Source organism: Benincasa hispida, chromosome 9 (genome assembly GCF_027475165.1).
Source record: "Benincasa hispida cultivar pf3 chromosome 9, pf3_genome.v1.1, whole genome shotgun sequence".
Taxonomy (NCBI): domain Eukaryota; kingdom Viridiplantae; phylum Streptophyta; class Magnoliopsida; order Cucurbitales; family Cucurbitaceae; genus Benincasa; species Benincasa hispida.
This window is the reverse complement of record NC_143486.1, coordinates 16,193,479-16,205,491: the sequence shown is the minus strand read 5'-3', so window position 1 is coordinate 16,205,491 and position 12,013 is coordinate 16,193,479. Positions and strand designations below refer to the sequence as shown.

General features: G+C 31.2%; 1 protein-coding gene across 1 annotated transcript; it reads left to right on the top strand.

Annotated features, from left to right (window-relative positions):
* The first annotated feature begins 1,717 nt into the window (after positions 1-1,717).
* Positions 1,718-7,703, top strand: LOC120085026 (pto-interacting protein 1-like). The gene is made up of 8 exons (XM_039040845.2): positions 1,718-2,080; positions 2,713-2,824; positions 3,186-3,436; positions 3,525-3,651; positions 3,878-4,151; positions 5,808-5,940; positions 6,032-6,118; positions 7,383-7,703. The coding sequence occupies exons 2-8, from the start codon at positions 2,740-2,742 to the stop codon at positions 7,512-7,514; spliced, it is 1,089 nt and encodes a 362-aa protein (XP_038896773.1). The 5' UTR covers positions 1,718-2,080; positions 2,713-2,739; the 3' UTR covers positions 7,515-7,703.
* Positions 7,704-12,013: the final 4,310 nt, after the last annotated feature.

Sequence of the window (12,013 nt, the reverse complement as noted above, 5' to 3'; positions counted from 1 at the left end):
GATCTTCTTGGGTGATTGGGCTTTGGACTTGATAATCTTCTTGGATTATCGTTCTTGGGCTTATTGATCTTCTTGGATGATCGACCTTTGAGCTTGATGATCTTATAGGATGATCGACCTTTAGGCTTGTTGATCTTCTTAGACGATCGTCGTTGGACTTGTTAATCTTCTTAGACGATCAACCTTTAGGCTTGTTGATCTTCTTGGATGATCGGCTTTCGGGCTTGTTAATCTTCTTGGAGGATTAATGTTCTTACAAGTCTTCCGAAGAAACCTGTTTCGTGGAGTTAAACTTAAGTTGGTGTTGATGTTGATGTTAATTTGATGCGATCTGGTTCGATCTCTAGTGTTTGATCCTCTAATTCTCTCTCGGTTGAATGTGTATGCTTGATGTATAGAAGCGGTGCGTGTGAATGTTCTTAAGCATCAAGTCTTGGAAGAATGTTTGTATCTTCAAAGGATTTCAGTCTTCAAGCATGTTCAGAATGCTTGTATTTTCAAAGAACTTCAGTCTTCAAGCGTGTTCATTCTTGTATCTTCAAAGGACTTCAGTCTTCAAGCGTGGTCAGAATACTTGTATCTTCAAAGGACTTCAGCCTTCAAAATGCTTGTATCTTCAAATGACTTCAGTCTTCAGAATGCTTGTATCTTCAAAGGACTTCAGTCTTTAAGCGTGGCCAACTTCAGGAGTCAAAGAGTCTTCTAATTGTAGAGAATTCCCTCTAAGCTCTCTGGAATGCAGAATTGTTGACCTTTCAGTCTTCAGAATGTTGATATGTCTTCTGGTCTTCAGAGCTTTAGAGTATTCTGATCTTCAGAGCTTTGATATGTCTTCTGATCCTCATAACTTTATGTTCTGATCTTCAAAGCTTTGGAGGAGTTATGTTCTTCAGATCCTTAGAGCTTCAGACTTCAAATCTTTAGAGAGATTTTGCTTTCAATTCCTCCTACCTCCTCCCCAAATGAAGAGATAAGACTTCTATTTATAGAGGTTTCTCATGGGTCTTACATGGGCTTGGGCCTAATTACTTTATTGGGCCCAAATTTAGTTTGGGCTAAGGGCTTGGACCCATTGGGCCCAAATTTAGTTTGGGCTAAGGGCTTGGACCCATTTGTTGTTGAGTTGAAATACTGGGCTTGAGTTTATTCTTTAATTTTAACCCAAAATTTCACCATGGGTTTGAATTGGGTTGGGCCCGACAACTTTAATTATTCGGCCAAATCCAACTTATAATTTTTCTGATAGGCTCGGGCTTTCATTGATGATGTGGCAACTCGTGATTTGTCGAACCATGAGTATAGAAAATTATTAAGAGTAACCAAATACGTATTCAATATTTGTCAATTATTATAAAATGTTTGTCTTCCATCATTTTATTTGACATACATTCTTAAAACCAATATAATTATTGATCATCATCCATAATATTTCCATCAACGCCTAATTTAGAATATTCCTTATTATTTTTTTCAGCTTAACAGCAATTTTTACATTAATCAAAACTATTAAAATACGCCATGAAGTAATAAGATATCAATTCCATGTGAGCCGTCTTGTCGTTTTGCCCAATTTCTTGGTCAACTACAGCTCTCCCGTCAATAACATTCCGCCACGTCATACACCAACGTGCACCTTCCAAAATCATCCTCAACCGTCGATCTTTTCGACTTTGATGGTCAATTCCTGATCAAAGATCAACGGCTGCGATTCGAAATTGGAGCGGAGCTCCAAATTTTTGCTCAATCGTTGCCCCCAAAGTCCTCTTCAATTGCCGTTACTGTCTGGAATAAATGGATGACTGTGAAACGTAATGGCTCCGTCGTATGAATGCGTATTACAAAAGGAAGTTGAAGTAGTAGGTCGCCGGGAAAAGTTGATCGGAAGTAGGAGACGACCGGCGAAGTTGAACGAAGTCAAGTCAAAGAAAGTTTGACGACTCCATTCCACGAAGCAGTCAGCTGCTTCGAGGTTTTCGCTTTTATATATTACAGCCTCCGCTCTGAACGCGAAGACGACCTGTCGTTACTCTGATTGAAGCATTAAGGACTTGTTTCTGTCGAATTTGATATCTGATCAACGGTATTAATGGATTTCTTGTAATTTTTATTAGCTTACTGTTGAATTGCTGATGTTATCTTCTTTTTTTTTTCCTTAAAATGTTAAAGAACATGCATGATGTTGAGTGTATTGCTTTACTAGTTCCGGAAAATTAAGCTCAATTTGATGTTAGTGAGAATTGCGGAGTTGTAGTTTGTGAATTGTGATCGACGAAGTGATTTCTCGCATTCTTTTGGGTTTTCTTGTTATATTGATCCTAATAATGAATTTTCTCCTGAACTGCATGTACATGAGGCTTTTATCGGATCGTTTTCTTTTTATTGATTTGTTTTACTTCTTCGATTGATGTAACTAGAGAAAGATTTGGAATTCGAAACCAATGCTAATGAGTATTAGTGAGTCCTTATTCATTTAGTCTGATGTTCGGGAATGTAGGTTAATTTTTGAGAATTCATATTTGTTTAGTTTCCGGTTCTCTAGTCTTTGTTTGAATTCTTCATGTGACGTTGTACACATTTCTGGTTAATACTTCTTGTTTGTAAAGCTGTTGATCACCTGTTCTAACAACAATGACACTTTTGGTGGTTCTAACGTCTATTTTTGCACTTGGAAATGGCAGAAGATTTTTATTAACTTACTGTTTTTGGCATCAGTTGGCGCATCCGTGAGCAAGCAAAACAATGGGATGCTTTGGTTGCTGCGAAGAAGATGCTATCCAGAAGGCTGCTGATAACAGCAGCATGTACCAAGTAAAAACTTCAGCAGGTAATCGTTGTGAGGCACTAAATTTCAAACCATACTGAGAGTGATATATCCTCACATCAAAATTCATAAATGCATTGTACGGAATTAATAGGAGCTGCTGGTGTGAACAAGGATTTATGTTGTGTATGTTTGAAATATTATCGCTACAATTTATAGTTGCTCCTTTAGCGTATTAGGGAGGATATCGGGCCTTATCTCTCTGTCATTTAATGCAACTGTGATATGTGTTTGATTCTTTTTGCAATTGGTGGTTGTATGTTCTGTATAAAATTGAGAATCCTCTTATGTCTCTGTTTTTATTGTCCCTGTTAATTGGAATAGAATTTATCAAATAGTAAAAAAGTAAAGCTCTGTCATGTAGGAACTGATGAAAGCTATCACAAACGGCAAACTGTACCTAAAAGTCCTCCAATAGTGAAAATTCAGCCCATTGAAGTCCCTGCCATATCATTTGAGGAACTAAAGGAGGTAACAAAGAATTTCAATGCCGACTGTTTGATTGGAGAGGGTTCCTACGGTAGAGTATACTATGGGGTATTTACAAGTGGGCAGACTGTGGGAATCAAAAAGTTGGATGCCAGCAAACAATCAGATGATGAATTCTTATCCCAGGTTCTTTTGACTACACTAGTTCAAGTTGTAATATGCTATTTAAAATCAGCTGTCACTATATATATTGACTAATTGTTCAAACTAATAGGTCTCCATGGTTTCAAGACTAAAGCATGATAATTTTCTAAACTTGATTGGGTACTGTGTTGGTGGCAACTCTCGAATTCTTGCATATGAGTATGCTTCAAATGGATCTCTTCACGACATTTTACACGGTACATACGGTCAATCTTAGAGTGTAATAGATCATGCTCATTAAGCATTGACTAATTGATCTTCGTTTGTTATTTTCTTTCAATATTCCTGAAAAAAGAAAAGGCAAGATGAACTGCTTGCCCATGCAATCTGATCGAGCAATTTGAGTGTGCATATTCTCTATAGTTATAATTGATTAATGCTTTGAAGGCTGATTAAAATTATCATGACACGTGTCTAATGTAGGTAGGAAAGGAGTGAAAGGAGCACAACCCCGCCCTGTTCTTTCCTGGGCACAGAGAGTAAAAATTGCTGTAGGTGCTGCAAAGGGATTGGAGTATCTGCATGAAAAGGTCGATCCTCATATCATCCATCGTGACATAAAATCCAGCAACGTACTAATATTTGATGATGATTTGGCAAAAATTGCTGACTTTGATTTGTCAAACCAAGCCCCTGATATGGCTGCACGGCTTCATTCCACCCGTGTTCTTGGAACCTTTGGCTATCATGCTCCCGAGTAAGCTGATTCTAATATTCTTATACATCAGGGTGAATTTCAATCTTCTGCATTTAGTTCATACTTAAAACTGGTATATTGAAATTAAAGAAACTTACTGCTTACTTGTTATCCCATGTCTAAATTATTTTAGCCCTTTCTAGCACTAGGTTTGAAATTGACAAATAAAGAATACAAAAAACATAAAATATAGATAATCGACACGTAAATTTACTTGGTTCACTAACAGTAGGTGGGATAGTCGGTTTGGTTTTGTAGGTTTTAGGGTCAACCAAGAACCAAACCGAATCAATTGGTTTTATAAAGAATAGATCCAAATTGATGCCCAATAAAGAACAAAACCAATCGATTAGTTTTTATTTGGTTCGGTTTATTATCAATTTGGTTCTCGGTATTTTACATTTTTTTTCCAAAATTTAATTTTTATTTCCGATTTGGTTTTGAATTGGTCATTTTTTGCTCATTTTAAATTAAAATTGGGCCCATTTTTTTTATAGATTGAAATTGGACATTTTTTTCTAGGCACTTTCTAAATAAAAAACATACACACTCTATAATAATTGGTCTTTTTCCTAAACAATAAATATATATGCACCATAATAATTAAAACACTAAAAGATGCCTAATGTTAGATTTTATTTTTAAGGGTATATAATCCTCGGTTCGGTTTGATTTTGATTGGTTTTTCCAATCAAAATCCGATCCAAACCAATACTTTTTATTTTTTTTAAAATACAAACTAATATGTCTAATTTTACACTAAAAAGCTAAACCAAACCAATGGATCGGTTTGATTTTTCGGTTTTTTGTTGCACTACTAACTAATAGTGTGTTAGCTACGTCCACAGAGAGAATAATTTTATCAGAGAAAATGTTACATAATACAAAGCCCTCTAGGGTTAGAGAGTTATATGGTGTATTTCTCTAAACTCTAGGATCATAATTGTAAAGAAACCATAAATTATAATTATACCAATCACGTATTCGGTTTTGAGGGCATTGCTCCTGAATCCCCACCAAGGTCCACCACCCCTAGACCTCGGCTCACTGATCGGACAGCGAGACTCATGTTTAGTCATTAGAAGTATCAGATAACAAATTCAAGGCATTCCAACAAATGATTTTGATTTTTTTCTTGTTGAATACACACAAAAGGTACAACTACCAACTAAGAGAAAACAGGTAATAGAGAACAATAGCCTGGTGGATCGGTCAGCTTAGATCATGGCCCACGCGGCCACTGTAAAAACCACCGCTGGTTCATTGATGCACCAAAGAAGAATACATGGGGTAGAACCTTAATAAAGATGGTGAATTAAACCGAGAAGAAAAAATTCTCTTAACTAGCTCTAGCTCCTAGTTGCAGTGTTTTTCTTTTACATCAAGACGGCCAACTGGCGAGCTATAATATTTAATAACTGCCGGCTCAGTTATGAGCTATCCGAGTTCTGAAATCACTTTGATAACTCAACAACTCAACAGACTTCATTAGTAACTAATAGAAGATCCGAAAGAAAAATAAAACTGCAGAAGATTTTGAGCACTTGAATATTATTATTGATATAATCAAAAGTTCTATAATTCTACCAAGTTTGAATGTAAAACATCACTACATAATTAAATGTTGTGGGTGGTTTCCCATTTTGAAAATTACAGATACGCAATGACTGGACAATTGAATGCCAAGAGTGATGTGTACAGCTTTGGTGTTGTCCTGCTTGAACTTTTGACAGGAAGAAAACCAGTTGATCATACATTGCCTCGAGGACAGCAGAGCCTCGTGACATGGGTACGTTTTTTATGCCTATACTCTTCTGATCTTCCTCCTTTTATCTACCTGATTCTGAGCTTGAGACTTGGAAGTTTTGAGACGTTTTCAGGCCACGCCTAAACTTTGCGAGGATAAAGTTAAGCAGTGTGTTGATGCAAAACTAGGAAATGAGTACCCTCCTAAGTCAGTTGCGAAGGTAACCATACTGTTCTTTTCTTGCTTATGTTTGGTAATGTTATTTCTCTTTTCTCTCTCTTTCCTGATTGCCTGTCTGTGTGAGATTCCCTTCGTTTTTCTTTTCTTTCTACTTTTAGATAGAAATTGTATTAAATCAACATTTTTCCATGTAAGGGGTAGGGGAACTGAGCCCAAAGAGGACATGTTAAATGACCTCGAGCCACAAAGTGTAAACTCTTCACCAACCATTTCAAAATTGAAGAAGAGAAATAAGAAAAAGTGGTAGCTACAGAACCAATATGAAATACAAAAGGACCCCACACCACCGAGAATGTAGTCGATTCCCCTTTTTCTATTAACCTACAAAAGGAAAAATTACTCGATAAACCATCACAATGTAGGAGTGAGAGTACTTAAAATATTTCTATTAAACTGGTTTCAAAATATTACGCTTTTAGTTTAAGTTTTGAGTTTGATTTTAATTTAGGTCATAGATTTTAAAATGTTACAATTTTATTTTTGAAATTTGAGTTTTGTTTTAATTTGAACCCTAAATTTCAAAATTTACAATTTTACTCTTGATTTTTCACAAAATACTCACTTCTAATATTTAGTATTAATGTCTATTTATTAAATTAAAAGAATCAAAAGAATGGACATTTTCAAACATAGAAAATTAGCTAAACTATTTACACATATAATAAAATTTCCAAATAGACTAGTTTTAAATTTTGCTATATATAAATAGTTTCGCTTTTTCTGGTTATAAGAATTTCACTAAAAAAGAATTATAATTAATTAACTTTTTCTATTATTTTTCATTCTTTTTTAAAATTTCCCCTTATAATTATTCTAAACTAATTAAACGCCAAAGACTGAAATGAAAAATCTATGTCAAAAGTGGAGATCTTGAAATCTCGAGACAAGATCAAAAAGCAAAACTCAAATCTAAAAGATAAAATTGTAATATTTTAAAATTTAAGAATTAAATTAAAATCAAACTCAAAACTTAAGAACTAAATTCTACCTACTAAAAGAGAGAAAAAAATAATAATAATAATTTTTTAAAAAAAAAAATTAATCTACATTCAATAGTTGGTAAGAGACAATTATAATTTTTTCTAGAAGAAAAGGTAGGTTTCAATTTACAAGCAAACACAGACAATTGTGAAGCTATTTTTCTGTAACTTGTCCAGATCCTTTTTAGGAGAATGTGATATAAAAGTATATATGTAAATGTAATCCAATCTTGAAGAACCACTTTTTTTGTGATTATTTTGCAGTTTGCAGCGGTTGCTGCATTGTGCGTTCAATATGAAGCAGATTTCAGGCCAAACATGAGTATTGTAGTCAAAGCTCTGCAACCTCTGTTAAATCCCCGTCCTGGTCCTGGCGGTGAGCCACCAACTCTTTAAACAGTAAATCTCTATCTCTCTCTCTCTCTTCTTGGGTCCACGTGCTGACACGTGACGTGATCGTGCAAATTATTACCAGGGAATTAAATTTCCAGTAGGTGGTGATCATCAATTTGTTTACAAAAACAGTGAGTGAGATACCATAATTATTATGATTTTATGTGATATATGACGTGACTTTTTTTTTTTCTTTTTTGCTTTTTTTGCTTCTCGTTTGTGTGCTTCTTCACAATCCCACGTGCCTGATGGCCCATTTTCTCCTAAAAATTTCAGATGGAAAAAAAAAAAGAAGAAAAAAAAAGTAAAGTTGCTAGCTTTTTTTCTATTCTATTATTTAGTTTTATAGCTTCACGGGTTGAAAGGCGAAAACAAACACTTTTTCCCTCTGACACACTGCACGTCCCTTCTTTTTCTTTTTCAGTTTGGACCCCTCCTTTGAAAACTAGTAATAAAAAAATAAATTACAATCTTTTTTTCTCTCTCTCTGTTCTGAACTTTCGCACTTGTATTGAGTGGGTTATTGAATTTATCAGAGAAGGTCTGAACATTTGAGATAAAGAATGAAGTTGTTTAGTATAGAGAGTTGTATGGTCGTGAATTCTACCATGCAAAGAATTCATTAATCATAGAATTGATGTTAATAAATTCAAACTAGTTAGATAGAAAATAAAGGAAAAGAACATTTTTGAAAAACTTTTAATTTCGATCAAATTGTTACAACCTAACTTTTAAACTTGAAATCTTGTTTCAATTTTAGCTTTGTAATAAGTCTCCCTAGTACTTTTAATAAATTGAAAACATACATGAGATATGTGATTGATGAACTTTTAGAGAAAAACAACATCATAGCTAACTTGAATTTCTAGTTCAATTTTTTTTTTAAAAAAAAAAAAAAGAAAAGAAAAGAAAAGAAAAAACTTTTAAAAACTTTTTTTCTCTTTCATGTGCTTTTCAAAACTTAACTTGATTTTTAAAAATAATCATAGAAAGGGATTAATAATACATAGAAAAAATTATGTGTGGAAGTAATATTTATAAGTTTAATTTTTAAAAACTCGATTATTATTAAAGTGATGTCTTATTATTTATTATTTATTTGGCATGACTTTCACATTTTTCAAAGAAACATTTGAATTTTTTACCCAAATTCAGACAGAAATAAGTTTTTAAAAACAACAAAAAATAATAGTTTCTAAGAACTTTTTTTTCTTCTTAAATTTGGTTAAGAATTACTTCCTTTTTTTTAATAAAGATATAAAAACCATGGTAAAAAAATGGGGCCTTTTTATATATAAAAAGATATTTACTCTTTCTAGTAAAAAGTTCCAAAAGTGCAATAAAATTTTTTACTATAAAGTATAAATATTTTTTAGATTTATAAATAGTTTAGTAAATGGTTCATAATAAATTATCTTGATGTTAGGTTCTACACCGGTAAAAGTGCTTTTGAAGTACTTCATTGTCCATGATTTAGACTATATTTAGGAATATTACTGGCATGTAAAATGCACTTTTTATGGTCCAAACTGCTTCCACTCAAAATTACCATGCATTTTTTATAGCAATTGTAAAGTGATGTCCATGAAGCAACTTAAAAGCACTTTGACGAGTGTAGAGTTCAACATCAAAGTAAAATAATTATAATTGAAGTACGTCTACTAAAAACAATCCTAATCATATTTTAGGCCAAAAAGTACTTTATAAATGCTTTCTAACAAATTTTTGCGTTTTGCTTTTAAATATCAAATCACTTTTTGTGTTCGTGAAATCAGACACTTTTCGAGTGTAAAGTACTTTTAGCATTAGCAACGATGATAAATACCTCCAAATAAAAAATTAAAATATCTATTGATGTATTAGTATATTTGTAAATTAGACGATACTAAAAGGTTAATCGATATCATTGATATTCTTTATAAATAGGTGAAAAATATTTATTAAAAAAAAAAAAACTCATCTATTAATCGCAATATGAATACATCTACTAATAACGTGATGGATAACTTAGTTTAGAAGTAAACAAATCTTAATAACTAATTTAAATAAGTTTTATAATTTTTTTTTATTATATTCGTAAGACTGTAATTTCGCTATTGATATCGACATTGATATTTTAATCCTTTCTTCAAACGTAACCTTTCTCTCTATCTCTAGTTTAACATGGGATGGGGAATTTGATGGTTTGTTTGGAATGTCTAGAGAAAAATTGTTTTTCAAAAAAAAATAATTTTTATTTAAACTCTTTTGATCAAAACTGTTTAAAATATACTTTGAAAATGTTTCAAAAATTATTTTGAGTGGTTGTCAAATACTTCAATTTTTTTTTTAAATGACTTATTTTCAAATTTAGTACTTAAAAATTTAATTCAAATAAACCCTGAGATTGAAAGCAAATACTTTACTACATTTGAGTTATGTTGATTTGATAACATAGATTAAATTTAATATATTCTAACTATAGTTAACTAATTATTTGTTTTGATGTGGAGCATTGCAACATCATTACAGTCATTAGATTGGTTAACTTTCATTGTTCAAGTTTTGAAAAAGTAGCAATATCAATTGGTTGAAGTATATTTTATCAACCAAAAAATAAGAAGTTTAAATGTTTTTTTTTTCTTTTGTTATGTAGGCTTGTGGACCCCATTCCAATATAAAAGTTCTATTCACATAGCAACAATTGGTAAATGAGAGGACCAAACCAAAAAAATTTGCAAAATGAGAGAGAGAGATTCAATGATATTAAAAGTAAGTGTGATTTAATGATGACAATAAATTTGGTAGCTACCATTAATTAACATTCATTATGGAAAGTTTAACGTATAGAAAAAATATTCAACTATTTATAAAAATAATAAAAAAAAGATTGATAGATTTTGATAGAAGTCTATCAGTCAATGTCTATCAATGATAGATACTGATAGAAGTCTATCAGTGATAGATTTCTATAAGTTTCTATCAATGATAGACTTCTATCAGTTTCTATCACTGATAGACGCTGATAGATTTTTATCAGTCTCTATCAAAGAAGATTAAATTTTGCTATTTTGTTATTTTATATAAATAGTTTTCCTTATTTTTTTTATTTTTGAAAAACCCCCCAAATTTAACTACATGTACTAAAGGATCTAATTTTTTATTTTTTATATTTCCTAGATAAACATTCTTAGTTCATAGTCCAATTTCCAAAACAAAACAAGTTTTTGAATTTTTTTAAATTTTCATTTAGATTTTGAAAATATTCATAAAAGGTAAACAACAAAAGATACAAACCTAACTAGAAATTATGTTTATAGACCTAATTTCTTTTTTTAAAATTAAAAAAAAAAAACAAAATCAATTTTTTTTACCAAAAAAGACCTCAAATTAAATCATTAAGAATCTCTTTAATTCCTTATAATAATTACTTTAAAATTTGTAATCTTTAGATTGTATTTTAACCCTTTTTTTTATTTTTTAGGTTTTGAAAATTAAATCTATAAAATCTACTTCCATCTCTAAAATTGTGACTCTTTTATTTGCTTTCTACCTGATTTTAAAAAATCAAGTTAAGTTTTGAAAATTAATGTCTCGTTTTGTAACCATTTTATTTTTTAAAATCAAGCCTATTTTCTCATATTTTCTTATCTTGATTTGCATGTTTCTTGAGTACAAGAGTTGAATTTTTAACCAAATTCTAAAGAAAAAAAAAACAATCAAACAATCAAACAAACAAGTTTTTAAAAACTATTTTTTTTAGTTTTCAAATTTTGGCTTGGTTTTTGAAAATATTGATAAACAAGAAATTTAGGGATGGGAGGATGCTTGTAGACTTAATTTTAAAATACTAGAGACAAAAAATTAAATGGTTACCAAATTGGCTTATAGAGCCGTTTTTAAAAACTTGTTTTTATTGAAATTTAAATAAGAATTCAACTCTTTTACTTGATAAATATAAAAAACTATAATTAAAAATTGAGAGAAAGTAAACTTATTTTTTAAAAATCAAATGGTTACGCGTGTTGGTCTTAATCACTCAACACATGTCCATGACAATCGGTTCCACTACTTTCAAATTTACAATAATTTGGTCGATACCACAAATATGTTTGTAGCTTACAAATATGTTTGTAGTTTCATTGATATAACAATTTGGTCTTTGTAGCTTATAAATACGTTTGTCCCAACATTTATTGATCTACATACGTTAAAAAAATCTCATTCAATCTTAACAACAATTTTTACCATAAGAACTAAATCATTATAAATTTAGACCAAATTGTTACATATGTTCATAAGTTACATTATTACATATTTAAATGTATATTACCAAAAATATTATATAAGAAGTTCAAGAACTAAATCGTTACTTTGATGAGATTACTATAACCAATATGCTTTTAACCTATTTTTTATTATTTTTTTAAGAGATGTTTTAAAAATGTTAATCTTTCTTTTAATCCTTTAATTAATCATCCCAATTTATTATCCTGCCTTTAAGTATGTATTTAGACATGCTA

Coding starts and splice junctions, on each gene's coding strand:
- LOC120085026 (XM_039040845.2), top strand. CDS start 2,740: ATGGGATGCTTTGGTTGCTGCGAAGAAGATGCTATCCAGAAGGCTGCT. Junction 3,652..3,877: donor TCTTCACGACATTTTACACG/GTACATACGGTC, acceptor TGTCTAATGTAG/GTAGGAAAGGAGTGAAAGGA. Junction 4,152..5,807: donor TTTGGCTATCATGCTCCCGA/GTAAGCTGATTC, acceptor TGAAAATTACAG/ATACGCAATGACTGGACAAT.